The sequence below is a fragment of the Papio anubis genome, chromosome 8 (assembly GCF_008728515.1).
Source record: "Papio anubis isolate 15944 chromosome 8, Panubis1.0, whole genome shotgun sequence".
Taxonomy (NCBI): domain Eukaryota; kingdom Metazoa; phylum Chordata; class Mammalia; order Primates; family Cercopithecidae; genus Papio; species Papio anubis.
Window position 1 is genome coordinate 97,616,806 of NC_044983.1, and position 18,036 is coordinate 97,634,841.

Here is an 18,036-nt window from a genome sequence, read left to right on the forward strand (position 1 = left end):
AGCAATAAAATCCTCTGTATTCACCACCCTTCGATTTGTTCATGTAATCTGATTTTTCCTGGATGCTGAACAAGAGCTCGGGTGCCACAGGTGTGGATGCTAAAGGCTGTCACACTGACCCTCTGCCCTCACTGGTGGAGACCAACTGTTTCATGTGAAAAGGCAGATGGCCCACTGAACTGTTAAAACAAGCCATCCACGGACAGCAAAAGCTAAAAGAGAGTTGACTATAACACATTCCTTCTGGGTCTTCAAGGGTTGTGGGTACTCCCCACAGATACTGCCACGAGGCCTGCATGGAGTTTTGCTCCTGCTGGTGCCCAAAAGAACTTGCCCAAGCTCCTGCACCTGCTCACCTGCATGCTCCCTCCCTCAAGGGGTTGAGCACAGTGGGTTCAAGTGAGTGGAGTTTGCCCCTGCCAGCGCCAAAGCGGCCAGCTAGCTCCAGCATGTGCATTCCAGTTCCCACCTGCGAAGGGATCAGAGAAACTATCCTGCTTCAATTTTGTCAGAAAAAATCTTTTAAATATTTCTCAGGATTAACTTCATAAACAGTTGAAATATGTAACTGTCCTTGTCTTTTGCCTTTCTTCTATTTACTCTAACAAAGCCTCACCTTGGCACAGTAGCTCATGCCTGTAATCCCAGCACTTTGGGAGGCCGAGGCACGCAGATCACAAGGTCAGGCATTCAAGACCAGTCTGGCCAACATGGTGAAACCCCGTCTCTACTAAAAATAAAAATAATTAGCTGGGCGTGGAGGCAGGTGCTTGTAATCCCAGCTACTTGGGAGGCTGAGGCAGAAGAATCGCTTGAACCTGGGAGGCAGAGGTTGCAGTGAGCTGAGATTGCGCCACTGCACTCCAGCCCAGGGGACATTGGGAGGCTGAGGCAGGAGAATCACTTGAACCCAGGAGGCGGAAGTTGTAGTGAGCCAAGATTGTGCCACTTGGCAACAGAGAGAAACTCTGTCTCGAAACAACAACAATAACAAAACAAAAAACACAAAGCCTCAATCTCTTTGACCTTTCCAAAAAGGACTTAATGTCCCAACTTTTTAATCACATGCTATTTTCCAAACCCTTTTTCCCATTGATTTATTCTTTAAGTGTTTGCTGAGTACTTACGCTATTTTCCAAACCCTTTTTCCCATTAATTTATTCTTTAAGTGTTTGCTGAGCACTTACTGCACACCTGACACTGTGCTAAGCACTGGGGATACAACGGAGCAGGGTGGAGGAAACATTTGTCTTCATCTTTTAATATGCAACCTAAAAATCAAGTTCTGTTCTATTAAAAGCGCAACTTAGGTTTAACTGAAGGACATCTTCTTCATTCTAGTATACTATAACCCCTCACTTTTTTTTTTTTTTTGAGACAGTCTCACTCTGTTGCCCAGGCTGGAATACAGTGGCATGATCTTGGCTCACTGCAGCCTCTGCTACCCGGGCTCACGCGATTCTCCTGCCTCAACCTCCGAGTAGCTGGGATTATAGGCACCTGCTGCCACACCTGGCTAATTTTTGTATTTTTAGTAGAGACAGGGTTTTACCATGTTGTCCGGGCTGGTCTCGAACTCCTGACCTCAAGTGATCTGTCCACCTTAGCCTCCCAAAGTGCTGGGATTACAGGTGTGAGCCACATAAAATATATGTTTGATATTAAATGTTAATATTGTAAGATGCTTCCTTTTAAATATTAAAATTATGTCTTTGAACACTCACTTTCAAAGGTCTTGTAAATTTTATTTACACTACATTAGTCATATTTCCTTCCTGCCTAGCTTTTTCTTATTTGAGCAAATTCTCAATTTCATCATTTAAATACTGATTCCAAAATCCAAACTATATAATTATCGTAATTGCCTGAGTGGCTTTAAAGAAAAAAGTCCCAAACCCCAGACTTTTGTCTTTTGATCAGGGTTTCTGTTGATCAGCCATATTTAAGAATTAAGCTCAACCATTTAAGCTTATCAAATGGTAATTTACATAATTTGTAAATGAAAAATATGTGGAACTAAAAATGTGTTTGACTTATCTTCAAAATACGTATTTGAATCTTCCTATAATTACCTAAAAAACATGTATCAACCTGTAGATTTCAGTTTTTAAAAATTAGTGCTTCTTTGTTACAGGTCACATATTATCTTTGCTAAAGGATGCAAGTTAATTTCCAAATGAATTTCAAGAATCCTAAGAATCCTAAGTACCTTTTTAACATGATGAACCAAAAAGCCACCTGTGTATTCCACTTGTTCTCTGAACTGTATCGTACAAAAAAACTTTCTAAAAACCACAGACAGTTAGGGACAGTCAGGTGTGTCGAGCATTATGACCCAGTATGAAAATATTGGGTGTTTGTTTTTGTGTGGTTTGGTTTTTTGCTGTATATGTCAACTATAATATAACAAAGATGTTGACAATATATAACACTACAATGTAACAAAGATGGCAAATGGGTAAAATTAGTGTAATAGAACTTCAAACATTGGTGCCTTCTGATTTCTCAGTTAAATTTTCCCCCTTCTGTGCATAAAATAATAGTTTACATTTATTTAGTGCTTACTAAGTGCCAACTACCATTTTAAACATCTCATTAATCCTCATAACAACCCAAATAGCCAAGTACAACTAGCCCAATTTACTGATGAGGATACACAGAGAGGTCATGCAACTTTCCCAGTCCCATATCTAGTAAGTAGTGGCACAGGATTTGTACCTAGGCAGTCTGACCCCATAGCCTGCATTCTTAACAGCATGTGTTTAACATTTATAGAATTAACTTCTTGAAAAAATAGATAGATTCAAATCTATCTATCCAAATAGATACATCTATCTAAAAAGATACATATACGAACATATACAGAACAAGAGTGCTGTACAGGTAACACCCATCAAAGATCAAGACAATAACTATTTGTTCAGTTAGACTACAGGGCAATCATTTTCATGACCACTGTCCTTACCAACCAGCAAATATTTTCTAGTTTGCTGTGTTCAACTGATCTCCTAGGTGGAATTAACAGAAAGCATTCTACAGCTGGTCTTTCAGTGGCAACTCTGTCACGTCTGATGTAGCTGAGGGCACGGCCAAACTGGGAGCAGCACTGTGAATTCCACCTGGCTGACTCAGGAGTGAGTCCATGAAGAGTTTGAAGATCAAACTCTTCATGCAGCGCCTCCCTTTGTACAATCAGATAAGTCTCTCAGTTGGAAGCAGAGTTGCTCCAGCTTTCACTCATTTTTTGACTAGAGCTGCAATTTTACTTATTCTGCCGACCTTATAAGACTAGTGAGACTAGTCTTACTTGGCCATATCAAACTCAAAGTCTGTTTAAAATTTGAAAATGTTGGCCGGGCGCGGTGGCTCACGCCTGTAATCCCAGCACTTTGGGAGGCTGAAGTGGATGGATCACAAGGTCAGGAGTTTGAGACCAGCCTGGCCAACATGGTGAAACCCCATCTCTACTATAAATACAAAACTTAGCCGGGCGTGGCAGTGGGTGCCTGTAATCCCAGCTCTCGGGAGGCTGAGGCAGGAGAATCGCTTGAACCCGGGAGGTGGAGTTTGCAGTGAGCCGAGATCGTGCCACTGCACTCTAGCCTGGGTGACAGAGTGAGACTCTGTCTCAAAAAGAAAAAAAAAAGAAAAGAAAAAGAAAAAAGAAAATGTTCTAATACATTGGAAATAAAAATCTGGGAGAATTAGATGCCATTGTTGCAGCAGAAAACTAGTTTATAGATAGTAATCTAAACTAAAACATTGAGAACATCGTATTTAGTCTCAGTAATTCCAAAACTTATCTTCTGCAACTGATCTTCTTCAACGTATAAGTTAAAGTTTTTCAATATCCTGTAAAACAAGAAAGGAACACTGCACTATAGGACATGAATGCTATGAAGGCAATGCCACGTACCTCTTCCGCTGTCCAGAAGGAAGCCTGTGCCTGTTTATACATTTTCCAAATATCAGGGTACTGGATTGGAAAGATGACAAACCGGCGAGAACTCTTTCTTAGGAGGGGCTCTTCATTTGACTTTATTTCATTGTCGTTGGTATCTGAAGATGATCTCTTTGAAAAATAAAGTACAAACATGCTTTTTATATAGACATTTCTCCTTTATTCATACCTAAACATACATCTAGGGAAGTCAGGGAGACGGCACTGGTTTGAGAGCCTGTCTGCCTGGGTTGAATCCTTACTGTTACCTGGTAGCTGACTAATACTGTTAGGAAGTGCGTGTGTCACCATAGGAAGCTGCTTAACTTCTCTAACCCTCAGTCTCCTCAGCTGTAAAGTAATTCCTGCCTCATAGGTTTATTCTGATGATTAAAAGTGCTTTAAACAAAGCCTGGTATACAATAAGCACTCAAAAATTATTGTAATTATTGCTAGTTTGAGGATAAGTAGAAAGCTAGATCCATAAATGTCATGATGGACAAATTTCTAAGTTTGTGAACAAAATGTCCCTTTAGAGTCTCTCTGATATAGAATGCTGGAATGAATAAGCTACTGGTATAAGCTACTTTATTTTAATGTTTTTTCTTTCTGCTCTTCACTGAAATACTATAATATTTATCTGAAAACTCATTACCTACAACTTAACCTTTGTTCATCTTAACCTTCTGATACTCCAATTTGTTACTTCTATTTACATTTTAACATTACTGCATATGATCTCACTGTGGGCTGTCTCAAAGCTTTGTGAATAAAATGAGAAACACAAACCTGTATTCATACTGCTTCAAAATATGACTGCACTCTAAGAGCAAATGGTGCCATGTATATATATTTAAAATAGCGGGAACATCAGAAGAGGATCAGAAGAGTCGCACATGCATGAGAATGAGTATAAACAAAGGACAGACCAATAAGCTAAACATGTATAAACCAGGATTAGAACACATACAAATTCTAGACTCCTAACCAAAACTGTCTCTCTCTACTGTGACAGGCCCATTATGTTCCTTACTCCAGCCTCCACCCATTGTCACCTCACCAAAGCAAGTGTTATAGAGGAGGAGGCTAAGCCTTAGCAAGAAGAAAGCCCAAAATACAAGCATAAGGCTATGCAAATACAGGGGGACTTGCATGCTTTATACCTACTGCCATCACAGTACAGATTGTCTTGATTTTAACTATTTGTTTAAAGGTGTGGGCCTCCTCAGATACAACACTTGAGCCCTGGAGAAGAGGAACCAATTTTTATTTGTTGTGATGTTCCCAGAACTTAGTATCGTGCCAAGCATGTTAGCTAAGTAAATGGGCTGCTAATTTCTCTTCTTCCTGTACTCAGATTTCTAGGTACCTTTAGAAAATTGTAATTTAACATAGGACCTCAATACATCAGTGACACAACACAATAACCACTAAATCAATCACGTTTTCCCCTCTTCATATTACCCCAAAGGCCTGGGTTAGGTTCTAGATATAAGTACATAGCTCATTGCAATGTAATTCCCTGTTAATTGTCTATAGTTTCCTGTGCTTCTTGAAAGTAAAAACCATTTCCCCCTTGTAGAATCCCTGTGCTTAGCACAGTACCTGGCACTTAGTTGGTACTCATTCCACAAACATTTGAGTAATTTTTTTTTTAAGACTGGGTCTTGCTCTGTCACCCAGGCTAGAGTATATAGATCATAGCAGTGTGATCACAGATCACTGCAGTCTCAAACTCCTGTGCTCAAGTGATACTCCTGTCTCAGCCTCCCAAGTAGCTAGGACTATGTGCACACATCACCACGCCTGGATAATTTTTAAATTTTTTGTAGAGATGGGCATCATGCTATGCTGCCCAGACTGGTCTCAAACTCCTGGCCTTTGCTAGTTTTGTTACTGAAATTTGGGATATACTGAAAGTATGAAAGTTGGGAACTTCCATACTTTTGTTACTGAAAGTTGGGAAGGACACCACAAGTAGTCACTCTTCAGCACCAAATGCCCTGATGATGAATGAAGTTTTTAAATTATGATAAATAAATGATCTGCTGAAGACTAGTACCTTTAAGTTAGAATGAAAGTCACATTTGTATATACATTCCCCTGTTCTATCCTGAAAACCTGTAGATTAAGAGGAGGAGCTGGATTAGGAGTGTATTACAAAGGATTTTGCAATGTGAAGAGAAGGAGGTTAACCAACATCAACCCTTGAGCTGGGCTAGAGATGACATATTATTTCATAATGCTTAGATACGTGCGCAAACATACATTTAAATACAACTTCAGAAATTTCATGCATCTTGAAACTCTAGGCTCTCCAGAGTACCATCTGTGGACCTAATCTAACAACCCATATTTTAGAAGAAAAAAACAATGTGAAAAAAGATATGATGAGCAGGGCACAGTGGCTCATGCCTATAATCCTAGCACTTTGGGAGGCCGAGGCGGGCGGATCATGAGGTCAAGAGATCGAGACCATCCTGGCCAATGTGGTGAAACCCCCTCTCCACTAAAAGTACAAAAATGAGCTGGGTGTGGTGGCACGTGCCTGTAGTCCCAGCTACTCGGAAGGCTGAGGCAGGAGAATCACTTGAACCTGGGAGGCAGAGGTTGCAGTGAGCTGAGATCACGCCACTGCACTCAAGCCTGGCGACACAGCAAGACTCCATCTCAAAAAAAAAAAAAAAAAGGTATGATGGTATGTGACATTTTTGAAGAATTAGAAGTCATTTTCTATTTGAAGAACTAGAAGTCTGGACTTCATGGTAGTGGGGGACAATGGGAGGAGATGAAACCTAAAAGGCAGCAGAGAACACTTCCCAGTGAACTCTGTGATCCCCTTAATGTCACAAACACCAGGAGAAAATTTCACTTTTAAATGTTTTTATCCTTTTAAAATAGTAATAAAAATAACCAAAACAAATGTTTTATACTGTACAGAAAGGAAATCAGCAAATCATCAATGCATAAACTTGTGTTTCCAGGTTATCTTTTTTTTTTTTTTTTTGGATGACCTCAGATGAAAGTTTCTCTTGGTATCTCTGCTTAACTGAAGAATACCATGAGAGTGAAAAATAGGCAGTTAAAAAAAAAAATTTAGGCCGGGCGCGGTGGCTCAACCCTGTAATCCCAGCACTTTGGGAGGCCAAGGCGGGTGGATCACGAGGTCAGGAGATCGAGACCATCCTGGCTAACATGGTGAAACCCCGTCTCTACTAAAAATACAAAAAACTAGCCGGGCGTGGTGGCGGGCGCCTGTAGTCCCAGCTACTCGGAGGCTGAGGCAGGAGAATGGCGTAAACCCAGGAGGCGGAGCTTGCAGTGAGCCGAGATCGCGCCACTGCACTCCAGCCTGGGTGACACAGCAAGACTCCGTCTCAAAAAAAAAAAAAAAAAAAAGAATTTAAAACCCTGTAACCATTTGTACGGATTTTTCAGAGTTGAACCAAGCTTTTAATTTTTTTTCCAAAGCCAAACAAAATTGAAAAAAGAATATTTATAGTGACAATAATACAGTAGAGGCTTTATTATGCAAAGCAATCCAAACAGGTACTTGAAAATTGGCTAAAGGTAGGAATCATAAGAAAATGGTGTATTCCTTAAACTATGTGACTTAAACACATCATTTTTTTTTTTGAGACAGTCTCGCTCTGTCACCCAGGCTAGAGTGCAATGGCATGATCTCGGCTCACTGCAACCTCCGTCTCCCGGTTCAAGCAATTCTTCTGCCTCAGCCTCCTGAGTAGCTGGGATTACAAGTGCCCGCCACCATGCCCAGCTAACTATGGCACTTTTAGTAGAGATGGGGTTTCACCATGTTGGCCAGGCTGGTCTCAAACTTCTGACCTCAGGTGATTTACCCGCCTCAGGCTCCCAAAGTGCTGGGATTACAGGTGTGAGCCACTGTGCCCAGCCTAAACACATACATTTATTTATATTTATTTTTACTAATCTTCTGCCATATGGTCAAACTTTTTTAAACTTGGCTCACCGACTAAAGCCCCAAGTGTTTTGAATATTCCACACTATAATGTATCACCTACACTTTCTAGCTTTAAAATTTTTCTTTTTTTAGAGACAGAGTATTGCTCTTTCACCCAGCCTGGAGTGCAGTGGTATGATCATAGCTCACTGCAGCATCAAATTCCTGGGCTCTAGGGATCTTCCTGCCTCAGCCTGCAGAATAGCTGGGACTACAGACACATGCCTAGTTAATTTTTTTTAATTTTTGTAGAGATGGGGTCTTGCTATGTTGCCTAGGCTGGTCTCGAACTCCTGGCCTCAAGCGATCCTCCTGCTACAGCCTCCCAAAGTGCTGGGAGTACAGGTATGAGCCACCTCACCCAGCCTCTAGTGGGAACAGAAATATATTGGTGCCAGCTGGATGTGGTGGCTGGCCAGGTGTGGTGGCTCATGCCTGTAATCCCAGCATTTTGGAAGGCTAAGGTAGGCGGGCAGATCACTTGAGGTCAGGAGTCCAAGACCAGCCTGGCCAACATGTTGAAACCCCATCTTTACTAAAAATACAAAAATTAGCCACGCGTGCCGGCGCGTGCTTGTAATTCCAGCTACTTGGGAGGCTGAGGTGGGAAGACTGCTTGAACCCAGGAGGCAGAGGTTGCAACGAACCAAGATCACTGCACTCCAGCCTGGGCAACAGAGCAAGACTCCATCTCAAAAAACAAAACAAAACAAAAAGAAATATATGGATGCATGAGAGAGCAGCCTACTAGCCACAGAAACTTCAAAGCTCATGGGTATCTATATTTTTATAGGGTTAGTAAAGGAGCAAAATTGGTTAGTAGTAATCTGATTTTTAAAAAATTGTGGAGCAGGTCGAAGTGGGCTGCTTATATATAAAACACTTTGGCATCTAATAACTCTAACATGTATGCTATTGGGAGCCACTCAAGGTTTTTAATCAGGCAAATAACATAATCAGATGTATGTTTTAAGATTGCTTTTGTAGAAACATTGCTAGATTAGAAGAGAAATTAGAGGCAGATAGAACAATGAAAAGATTATTGTACTACCCATCTCTTGCCTGAACTAGAAACACACAAAAAAATTGATTTAAGTGATATTCAGAAGTAGAATGAATTATTCTTGCTAAAAATTTGAATTTGGGACAAGGGGACAAGGAACAGTTAAAGATGCCCTTGATGTTTCCAGCTCCAGTAACTGGGTGATAACAAGACATAAAAAATACATAGAAGGTGCTCAGTACCTGGAGAATAAATGAATAAATCAGACAAAAATTTTGCTTCTCACATTAGATGTTTAACAGAAGTTTAACTCCTCCCACCAAGCCAGGTGATAACAACAAAGTTACAAACACAATATCCTTACAAAGTCAACTAGGTCATTAGAAAAGATAACGAATTCAGGTCGTGTGCGGTGGCTCACGCCTGTAATCCCAGCACTTTGGGAGGCCAAGGCGGGCGGATCACCAGGTCAAGAGATTGAGACCATCTTGGTCAACATGGCGAAATCCCGTCTCTACTAAAAATACAAAAATTATCTGGGCATGGTGGCGTGCACCTGTAATCCCAGCTACTCGGGAGGCTGAGGCAGGAGAATCACTTGAACCCAGGAGGCAGAGGTTGCAGTGAGGCGAGATGGTGCCACTGCACTCCAGCCTGGCAACAGAGTGAGACTCTGGCTCAAAAAAAAAAAAAAAGAAAAAAGAAAAGAAAGGAAAAATATAATGAATTCAGTTTCAAGATGTCCAGTAAGCAGTTAAAAATATAACACTGCAGAACAGGAGTGATGGAGATCCCATTAGTGGTTGCCAAGGGAATGGATGTGATTATCCAGAGAGAACATACAGAGTAGCAACACAACTGAGGATACAGCTTTAGAGAATGCTGATATTTAAAGGGCAGATGAAAGAAGAGGAGCCAGCTGAGATTAAAACAGACTGAAATGGATGCAGGACAAGGAAAAGCAAAAGTAGGAATGATGTGATTTGCTAAAGCAAAGGATCCAGACTTTTAAGATAAATCAGACTAAGAAGTTAGGAATCAATTTTATGGCCAAAGATCTTCAAACATTGGAGGTCTGGAAGGCTCATACTCCAATTCTCCCCATTTGCCCCCATTTGCTGGCGTTCACTGCAGGGTACAGTTTGAAAATCTGTACCCCACAGATCTGGGGGAACAAATAGTCATGGAGAGTTTCTGAATGGGAATTAACATGAATAGAGGTTGCATTAGGAAGACTAATCAGAAACCCACGTATAGGATTAATTGATAAAAAACTAGATTTTGCAAGCAACTAAGGAACTAATTTCAAAGATGGAAATGAGGACTTGAATAAAGATGTGGCAGTTAGCATGAAAAAAGCAGCTTCAACAAGACTTCACCAGCCTAAGGTGTTGGCCAGGCTTTTTGGTAGGAACTGCGCCCCTTTTGGGAGTTTTTTGGGGGTTACAGGGTCAGTAACACAGAGGCACTGGTCTAATGAAGGATTAACTTGGCAATGGTAATTAGGATTGAATGGCAGGTAATATAGGAGATAGAGAAACAACAAAATTATTGTAGCTGCACAGGTGTGAAGCGATGAGAATTTGAAATAAAGTTTAGAAGTAGGCATTCCTTAGTGACATTCTACTGTCTTTTCCAGAATGGTACTTTCAGTTTCTGACTGACTCAATTTCTGGTCATCCAGTTGGGAGATATGCCTGGGCATGTCAGGACAACAATTTAGGTCAAGATTCCCCAGCAAGCATCTATGATGCCCCAGTCTAGGCTGGCATCATACCAGGCTCTTACCTCTCATCCAGCCCCAATTCTACCACTTCTGTTTCTTTGCCTTTATGTCTCTTCTACTTCTGTAAAATATCTGCATGTTGTCATAGTCATACACTACTTGTAAGTATCATTTTCATCCCACAAAATCTGACAGAACAAATGGGATACTGGCCCAGGTGCAAGAACTTGGTTTTAAATTTAGCTCCACTACTGAGTCCTGGGCATGCCATTTAATGTTTTCTGGCCTAAACTTTACGTTGAAAATAGACTACGAATTACATTAGCAATAGTTAACTCTGAGAAATTGACAAAAACTATGGACCCCTTTCTCAGAAGATTAACATCTGCACATAGAAAATCTACATACCACTTCAGACTTATAAAGTCCCTTCTAGTCTACCTATGGACTCTTTAACACAGTAGGGGGTTTTTGTTTTTGTTTTAATATGTGTACCAGGATCAGCTGAAGTACTTGTTAAAAATGCAGATCTCAAGAGATTTTGATTCACTATGTTTGGGGTGTGGGTCCAGCAATTTACATTTTTTACAAAATACTCCAAGTAAGTCTGATGTAGGTCTCCTACCACGTATGCACTCTGGCATCTAGAAAAACAAAGTGCTTCAGGCATCCCAGCATCTCAAGTTAAAAACTTTTGGACCACTAAAATTCATTCTGAATCTAAAATTCTGTCTGTCTTTGCGGGTCTGTATCGAGGTAGGAGTAATAAATAAAATTTAATATCCAGGTGTTAAGCCTGAATCACTGCTGGTGTCATTAGCATAAACAGCAAAGTCTGAATTTTCCCCTTTGAGTAAGGAAGTTGGTACTAAACGCATTTGTTTAAAAACAGGAAGAAAAAGCTTGAGGGATATTTACAGTTAGTTACTAAATGCTTACAAAAATCAAGTCAAATAAAATAAAATCCCAAACCTGGAATCTACAACTTTCCAAAGAAATGTAGGGCCAAGCATGAATTTCTTGGGGGTGGAAACGTTTGTTTCCTCCAAATCTTCACAGTATTAAAACAAGACACCACAGCAACAGGTTCCAGTAGTACAAAAAGCATTTCTCTTGTTCACAAACGACTTAGAAGTATTTGCAAAATGACAGTTTGCAAATTATATAGCAACAGTTTGAACTACCATACAATCCTAGAGTCTAACAAATTCTGGTTTATTTTAGGTACTTTTATCAGCGTAAGATCTGTGGACAGGATGAACAACTTAGGCTTAAAAGCACTTACAACTTTCGTGGCACTTTGCATAAAGCATTTTCCTTAATTCTCTGTGAAGTATCACTTCCATTGTATAAAGGAAGAAAGTGACTCCAAGATTCAGTTAGTTAAGGAGCCGGGCCGGAGCAAAACCGGCCTCCTACTCTGATTTTTTCATTGGGAGGAGGTCATGAGGATTTCGTGTCCCCTTCTACGTGTCATCTTCACCCCATCCACCTGTGTCAATTTCCACACGCGTTCTCCATCCCAAATGGTCTGCACCTCTCCAGCAGAGCCGCCACAGTCCTCTTTCCTTGCCTCAGTTTCCCTAGCCAGGGCTCCAAAACAGGGAAGGAGGGTGGGAGAGCGTGAGGCGGATAAACGCAGGGGTAAGTCTCACGCCGGCCTGAGGCCTCCAAGCGTCGTCCTTGGCTGGCTCCGGGGCAGAGCAGCGGAGCGGGACGCAAACCCAAAGTCAGCTCCTTCCTCCGCCCTCCCCGGGGACGGCCTCCTCGGCGCTCGCAACGACGAAGCCAGGCTGCGGCGAGGGAGGGCGGACAGGCCTGTCCTGACCGCGACGAATAACATTTCCTACAGCGGTCCTGCAACTTGCAATCTAACGGGCTGGCGTGTCTGCGGGGAGGGGGAAGAAGCGACAGCAACATTTACCTCATCCAGATCCAGCCCGGCCGCTTCCGGCCTTTCCGGGTCACCCATCGCGCAGACTCCGCCGAAGCTACAGGCGCTGAGGGAACTGAGCTAAGCAGGCTACCTCCAACTACGACAGGCCGCAGGTGGTCCGCTGGTCCGCTGGGTCCGCCCCGCCCCCAGCGCTAGGGACCCGGCCGGCCCCGCCCCGCCGCGCCGGCCCTGCTTTCTCGCCAGTCCATCGAGTGACTCTCCCAGCGCCGGCCTGGCCCCGCCTCCCCCACCTCGGGGCTCCGCCTAACCTCGGCCAGCCCCGCCTCCCCGCCTGCGGCCTAAGGGAATCTCCCCGCCCGGGCCGACCCGCTTCCCCAACCTGCGGCCTAAGGGATCCTCCCAGTCTCTGCCCGCCCTGCCTCCCAGCCTGCGGCCTTAGGGATTCTCCCAGTCTCGGCAGGCCCCGCCTCCCCTGCCTCGGGGCTCCGCCTATCCCGGCCAGCCCCACTTCCCCGCCTGCGGCCTAAGGAAATCTCCCCGCCTCCGCTGGCCCCGCCTTACTCTATTGCACCGCCCAGTGGCCCGGCTTTCCCCTGAGGGACGCCGCCGGCTCTGGACGGCCCAGCCTACTCCAGCTGGCCCCACCTCACCGCATCGGTCCCGCCTCCTCCGCTCGCCCCCTCCGGGCGCCCACTCCTGAGGACATCGCCTAGAGCCCTCGCGGTCTCTTTTTACTGCCGGCCCCGTGAGGGAGTCGGCTCGCTGCCCACCCTGCCCGGTCCCACCTCGCCTCGCCCTCCCCGGGTTCTAGCCACCTGGTGCGGCAGGTGTCTTGCAGGTCGGCTTGAGATTCCCGAGCTCACCCTCGTGGTGCACCAGGAACACGGTGCTTTGCGCTAGCCCGGCCTGTCCTGAGACACTGCGGGAGGCCAAGAGAACGCGCTGTTGCTGTGTGAAGCGCCGGGGACGGGGCAGCTACACCGCCAAACACTTCGGTAGGGAAAGGGCTGGCTGGTTTCGTGCGTAAGCAACCGAAAAGGGGAAGTGGCTGGGGGAAAGTGTGTGTGTGAATGCGGGTGAGTGAGGGGGAGAGGGACAAGTTACTAAAGTCAGGAAAACATTTTGAAAAAAAAAAAATTGTTTTGAAAAAAAATAGTTTGGTCTAACAAAAATAAAATGGAAGAGAGATTTAAGTAGTTTGAAGCTGAAAGACTGACGGGATCTTGCCGTGACCCGAACAGCATGCACCTGTTTTGTGGATGGCTGAAGGATGGTAAATAGGATCAAGATCTCACTGTAAGCGTTGAAAATGCCGAAAGCTCTTTCTCAAACCTGCCATAGAGTGGGGGTAGACAGTCCTTCTTAAAGCAACTACTGGGGTCAAATGCTAAGTGAAATTTTTTTCATCTGTGAACTTTAATAGCCACATAGATTCTACTAAGCAACTGAGTCTCAATTTACTATAGGCCACTTGGCAAATAATCAGATTCATTCACTTAATGTCATCAAACAATATTGTGTGTCGGGCATCATGTTTAGGCATTCATGATACAAACATGAATGAGTTTGGTGAAAAAGAATCATCGTGGGCATGCATTCTAGTTCCCTCACTTGTTAGCCATGCTACCTTGGGTCAACCTCTCTGAGACTCAGCTTTCTCATCTACAGGGTAAGAATAATAATCCCTTCCTCATAAGGTTGTTGTGTGAATTTAATAATATATTACTTGTTAAAACACTTATGGGGTGGGAAATTACCTTGATGCAATGGTAGCTTCCACGTACAAGTCAGGCCATCCCAGAGGGTCATGGAACTCGAGACCAGGAGTTCGAGACCAGCCTGACCAACATGGCAAAACCCCATCTCTACTAAAAATACAAAAATTAGCTGGTCGTGGTGGCGCATGCCTATAATTCCAGCTACTTGAGAGGCCGAGGCAGGAGAATCGCTTGAATCCGGGAGGCAGAGGTTGCAGTGAGCTTAGATCGCGCCATTGCACTCCTGCCTTGATGTCAAGAGCGAAACTCCGTCTCAAAAAACAAAACAAAACAAAAAAAATGTCCTTGGCTTTGCAGTCGTAAACGAAATACATTACAATTCTTCAACTGAAGAAGATAGGCAAAAATTGTTATGGTGTTTTGTTTGTTTTATGTGTGGGTTGTTTTTTGTTGTTGTTAAAATGGAGCAAAATAACAAATATAAAGATAAGACCTCAATGAGCATGGCACTAATGGAGAAGGGATTCTTCACAAAACCATATTTCTTCCCCCATCCTGTCTTCATTTGATGTGGATCAAAAGATAACATTGGCCATTTGGTTAAAAAATGCACTACGCTTTTATGCATTATAACTATGGCGTATACAATATGCCATAAAGACTATATGAAGATGTAGAATTCTGTTACTCCTAGAGATCTTGTAGTTACACATTTAATTGTTTACATAGTTACATTGTAACTAATATATACTTTACATACAATAAAGTAATGGGGAAGAGGAAAATGAAAGGATAGAGAAAATTATAGTAGTCAGGGTGTGGTGGAACCAAATTGCAGTTTTCTAAATGAAAATACATTCTTGGTACCTAAGAACAGAGTTCTGTATTAAAGTAGCAGACTCCTTTTTCAGTCAAGACCTCCTGTCCTTGGAACACATTAATTGTATCTTTAGCCTCCCTCTCCTACTTTACAGGTGTGTCCATTTCATTGATTGGTTGCACATGAAGTCTAGAATCTGATCAGCCTCATTGCCTAACCCTGTTCACAATAGGCTTTCATTAATTTACTAAGCAGTATATGCCTTTTTTTTTTTTTTAAGATGGAGTCTCATTCTGTCACCCAGGCTGGAGTGCAGTGGCGGGATCTTGGCTCACCGCAGCCTCTGCCTCCCAGGTTCAAGTGATTCTCCTGCCTCAGCTTCCCAAGTAGCTGGGATTACAGGCGCCTGCCACTACACCCAGCTAATTTTTGTATTTTTTTAGTAGAAACGGAGTTTCACCATGTTGGCCAGGCTGATGTCGAACTCCTAACCTCAAGTGATCCGCCCGCTTTGGCCTCCCAAAGTGCTGGGATTACAAGTGTGAGCTACTGCGCCCAGCTGGAATATGCCTTTTAATCTTAAACTGCACCACAGACCCATTCTGCCCTGCCACTTTCAAATTAATAGGATTGTTGTTCTCGATCTTGCCTCCTTCCTTGGGCTTTCCGTCAGCCAGTCTTCTTAGCTGCCACTTCACAAAATGGGTGTCAGTTCTGTGCCAAACAAGCATACAAGCTGTACCCTATTAAATCATTTTAAAACATAACAGCAAGGGGAAAGAGATTGAGGGGACTAACATATTTTGGTTAGGATGTGGGAAGGGGAGAGAGTGGAAGGATTATACCGTCTGAATCTTAATGTTACTGTTCATGTACTGTTTGATGCATCAGCCTTCCTTGCTGGTGGAAGGACCATATGGTCACTATGAGGACCATAGTGAGGATGAGCAAGAGTGCTCAGCAGGTAGAAGGTGGAGCCAGCACACATTTTTCTTTTGGAGAACTGCTGGAACCTGACTCCAGCTATAACTGGATTTATAACCAGTTATAATAAACCTACTGAGCAGTTATGGATGGTATCTGTGTTTCTTGGACAGAGCACGTGTGGGGCCAGAGTGGATCTCACCAGTGAGTGGCTGATTTAGGGATAACGTAGTTGTCAATCTGGCAGTAACATGATCATTCCCTTATGAATATTTAAGATTTACTGGGGGCTGGGCACGGTGGCTCACGCCTGTAATCCCAGCACTTTGGGAGGCCGAAGCTGGCGGATCACCTGAGGTCAGGAGTTCAAGACCAGCCTGGCCAACGTGGAGAAACCCAGTCTCTACTAAAAATATAAAATTAGCCGGGCGTGGTGGTGCAAGCCTGTAATCCCAGCTACTCGGGAGGCTGAGGCAGGAGAATTGCTTGAACCTGGGAGGCGGAAGTTGTGATGAGCCACGATTGCACCACTGCACTCCAGCTTGGGAAACAAGAGCGAAACTCCATCTCAAAAAAAAAAAAAAAAAAAAAAAAAGATTTACTTGGTCTTTCCTGCCCTTTTAATCTAAAAATGGAACTCTCATGTGTTCCATTATTTTTGTGTATGTTCAATACACATATGTTCCGTTCATCCTATTTTTAACATGCCTCACAACATAATTATTTATACATAATACATCTTACAAATTTCATTATGTCTAACAAGTCATTTGCTCCCATACTTAGTTTCTCTCAATTTCTGTGGCAGAATTGAATATTCTTAAATAACATAGCAAAAACACACAACAGTACTTAGAATAGTGTAGTCTGGATGAGTTTCCCCCAGGATGTTCAAAGTTATTGGGAGAGCAAATGAAAACAACAACGTGTGCAACTGAAAGATCTCAAGGAGTAAGAGGATTCTGCATCTTCATATGGACTTTATGGCATGTTTTATTTTCCAAAAATGGCCATACACTATTTCTGGTACCATATGCTGTTCCAGAACTTGGATACACCTCCCATTAAAAGGTGATGTCTAATGTGCTTTCTTTTGCATATGGGCCATCAATACTAACTTTTTTTTGTTTGTTTGAGACGGAGTCTTGCTTGGGCGCCCGGCTGGAGTGCAGTGGCACAATCTCGGCTTACTACAACCTCCGCCTTCTGGATTCAAGCGTTTCTCCTGCCTCAGCCTCCTGAGTAGCTGGGATTAGAGGCACGCACTACCACGTCTGGCTAATTTTTTGTATTTTTAGTAGAGACAGGGTTTCACCATGTTAGCAAGGGTCGTTTTGATCCCTTGACCTTGTGATCCGCCCGGTGACCCATTTCTCAAGCTTGATGTCTCAACACCCCTGCCTTTTTTTTTTTTTTTTTTGAGACAGAGTCTCGACTCTGTCGCCCAGACTGGAGTGCAGTAGCGTGATCTCAGCTCACTGCCATCTCCGCCTCCCAGATTCAAGGGGTTCTCCTGCCTCAGCCTCTGAGTAGCTGAGACTATAGGCACGCGCCACTATGTCCAGCTAATTTTTGTATTTTTGTAGAGATGGGTTTTCACCATGTTGACCAGGCTGGTCTCAAATTCCTGACCTCAAGTGATGGGCCTCCCCTGGCCTCCCAAAGTGCTGGAATTACAGGTGTGAGCCACCATGCCTGACCTCAACCCCTTTTAAATAAAAAAATTTTCACAGCCACTTTGATACTGACTTAAACTACATATGTATTGTTACTTAAGTATGTACAAACCTAAGACCAGTAACAAACTCCTTATTCTTGGAGCTTTACACAACTAAAAGTAGATTTATAAATTAAATACAAACAAGACGATAGAAATGATAAAATTCCAGTTTGCAACCAAAAGCAATGAATGATGATGTTGCTTTGCTGAAACTATATTGCATCAGTGTGAATTTTATAGTGACCATTAATGAAGCATGTTTTTTTTGCATCCTAGCCATGGGATAGATAACTTTTTCTATAACTC

General features: G+C 43.1%; 1 protein-coding gene across 4 annotated transcripts in view; it reads right to left on the minus strand.

Annotated features, from left to right (window-relative positions):
- Positions 1–13,475, minus strand: part of RRM2B (ribonucleotide reductase regulatory TP53 inducible subunit M2B) — a 38,455-nt gene extending 24,980 nt beyond the window's left edge. Inside the window, exons 1-2 of one of the 4 annotated variants that reach the window (XM_031669696.1) lie at positions 13,364–13,475; positions 3,917–4,072 (exon numbers count right to left, since the gene is read on the minus strand). In XM_031669696.1, the coding sequence (XP_031525556.1) occupies positions 3,917–3,958 (42 nt within the window). In that variant the 5' untranslated portion in view covers positions 3,959–4,072; positions 13,364–13,475. Of the gene's footprint in view, positions 1–3,916; positions 4,073–11,936; positions 12,138–12,575; positions 12,803–13,363 lie in introns of those variants that run through there. The other 3 variants (XM_031669697.1, XM_003903040.4, XM_009213449.4) reach the window with 3 other exon arrangements.
- Between the last annotated feature and the right edge of the window lie 4,561 nt (positions 13,476–18,036).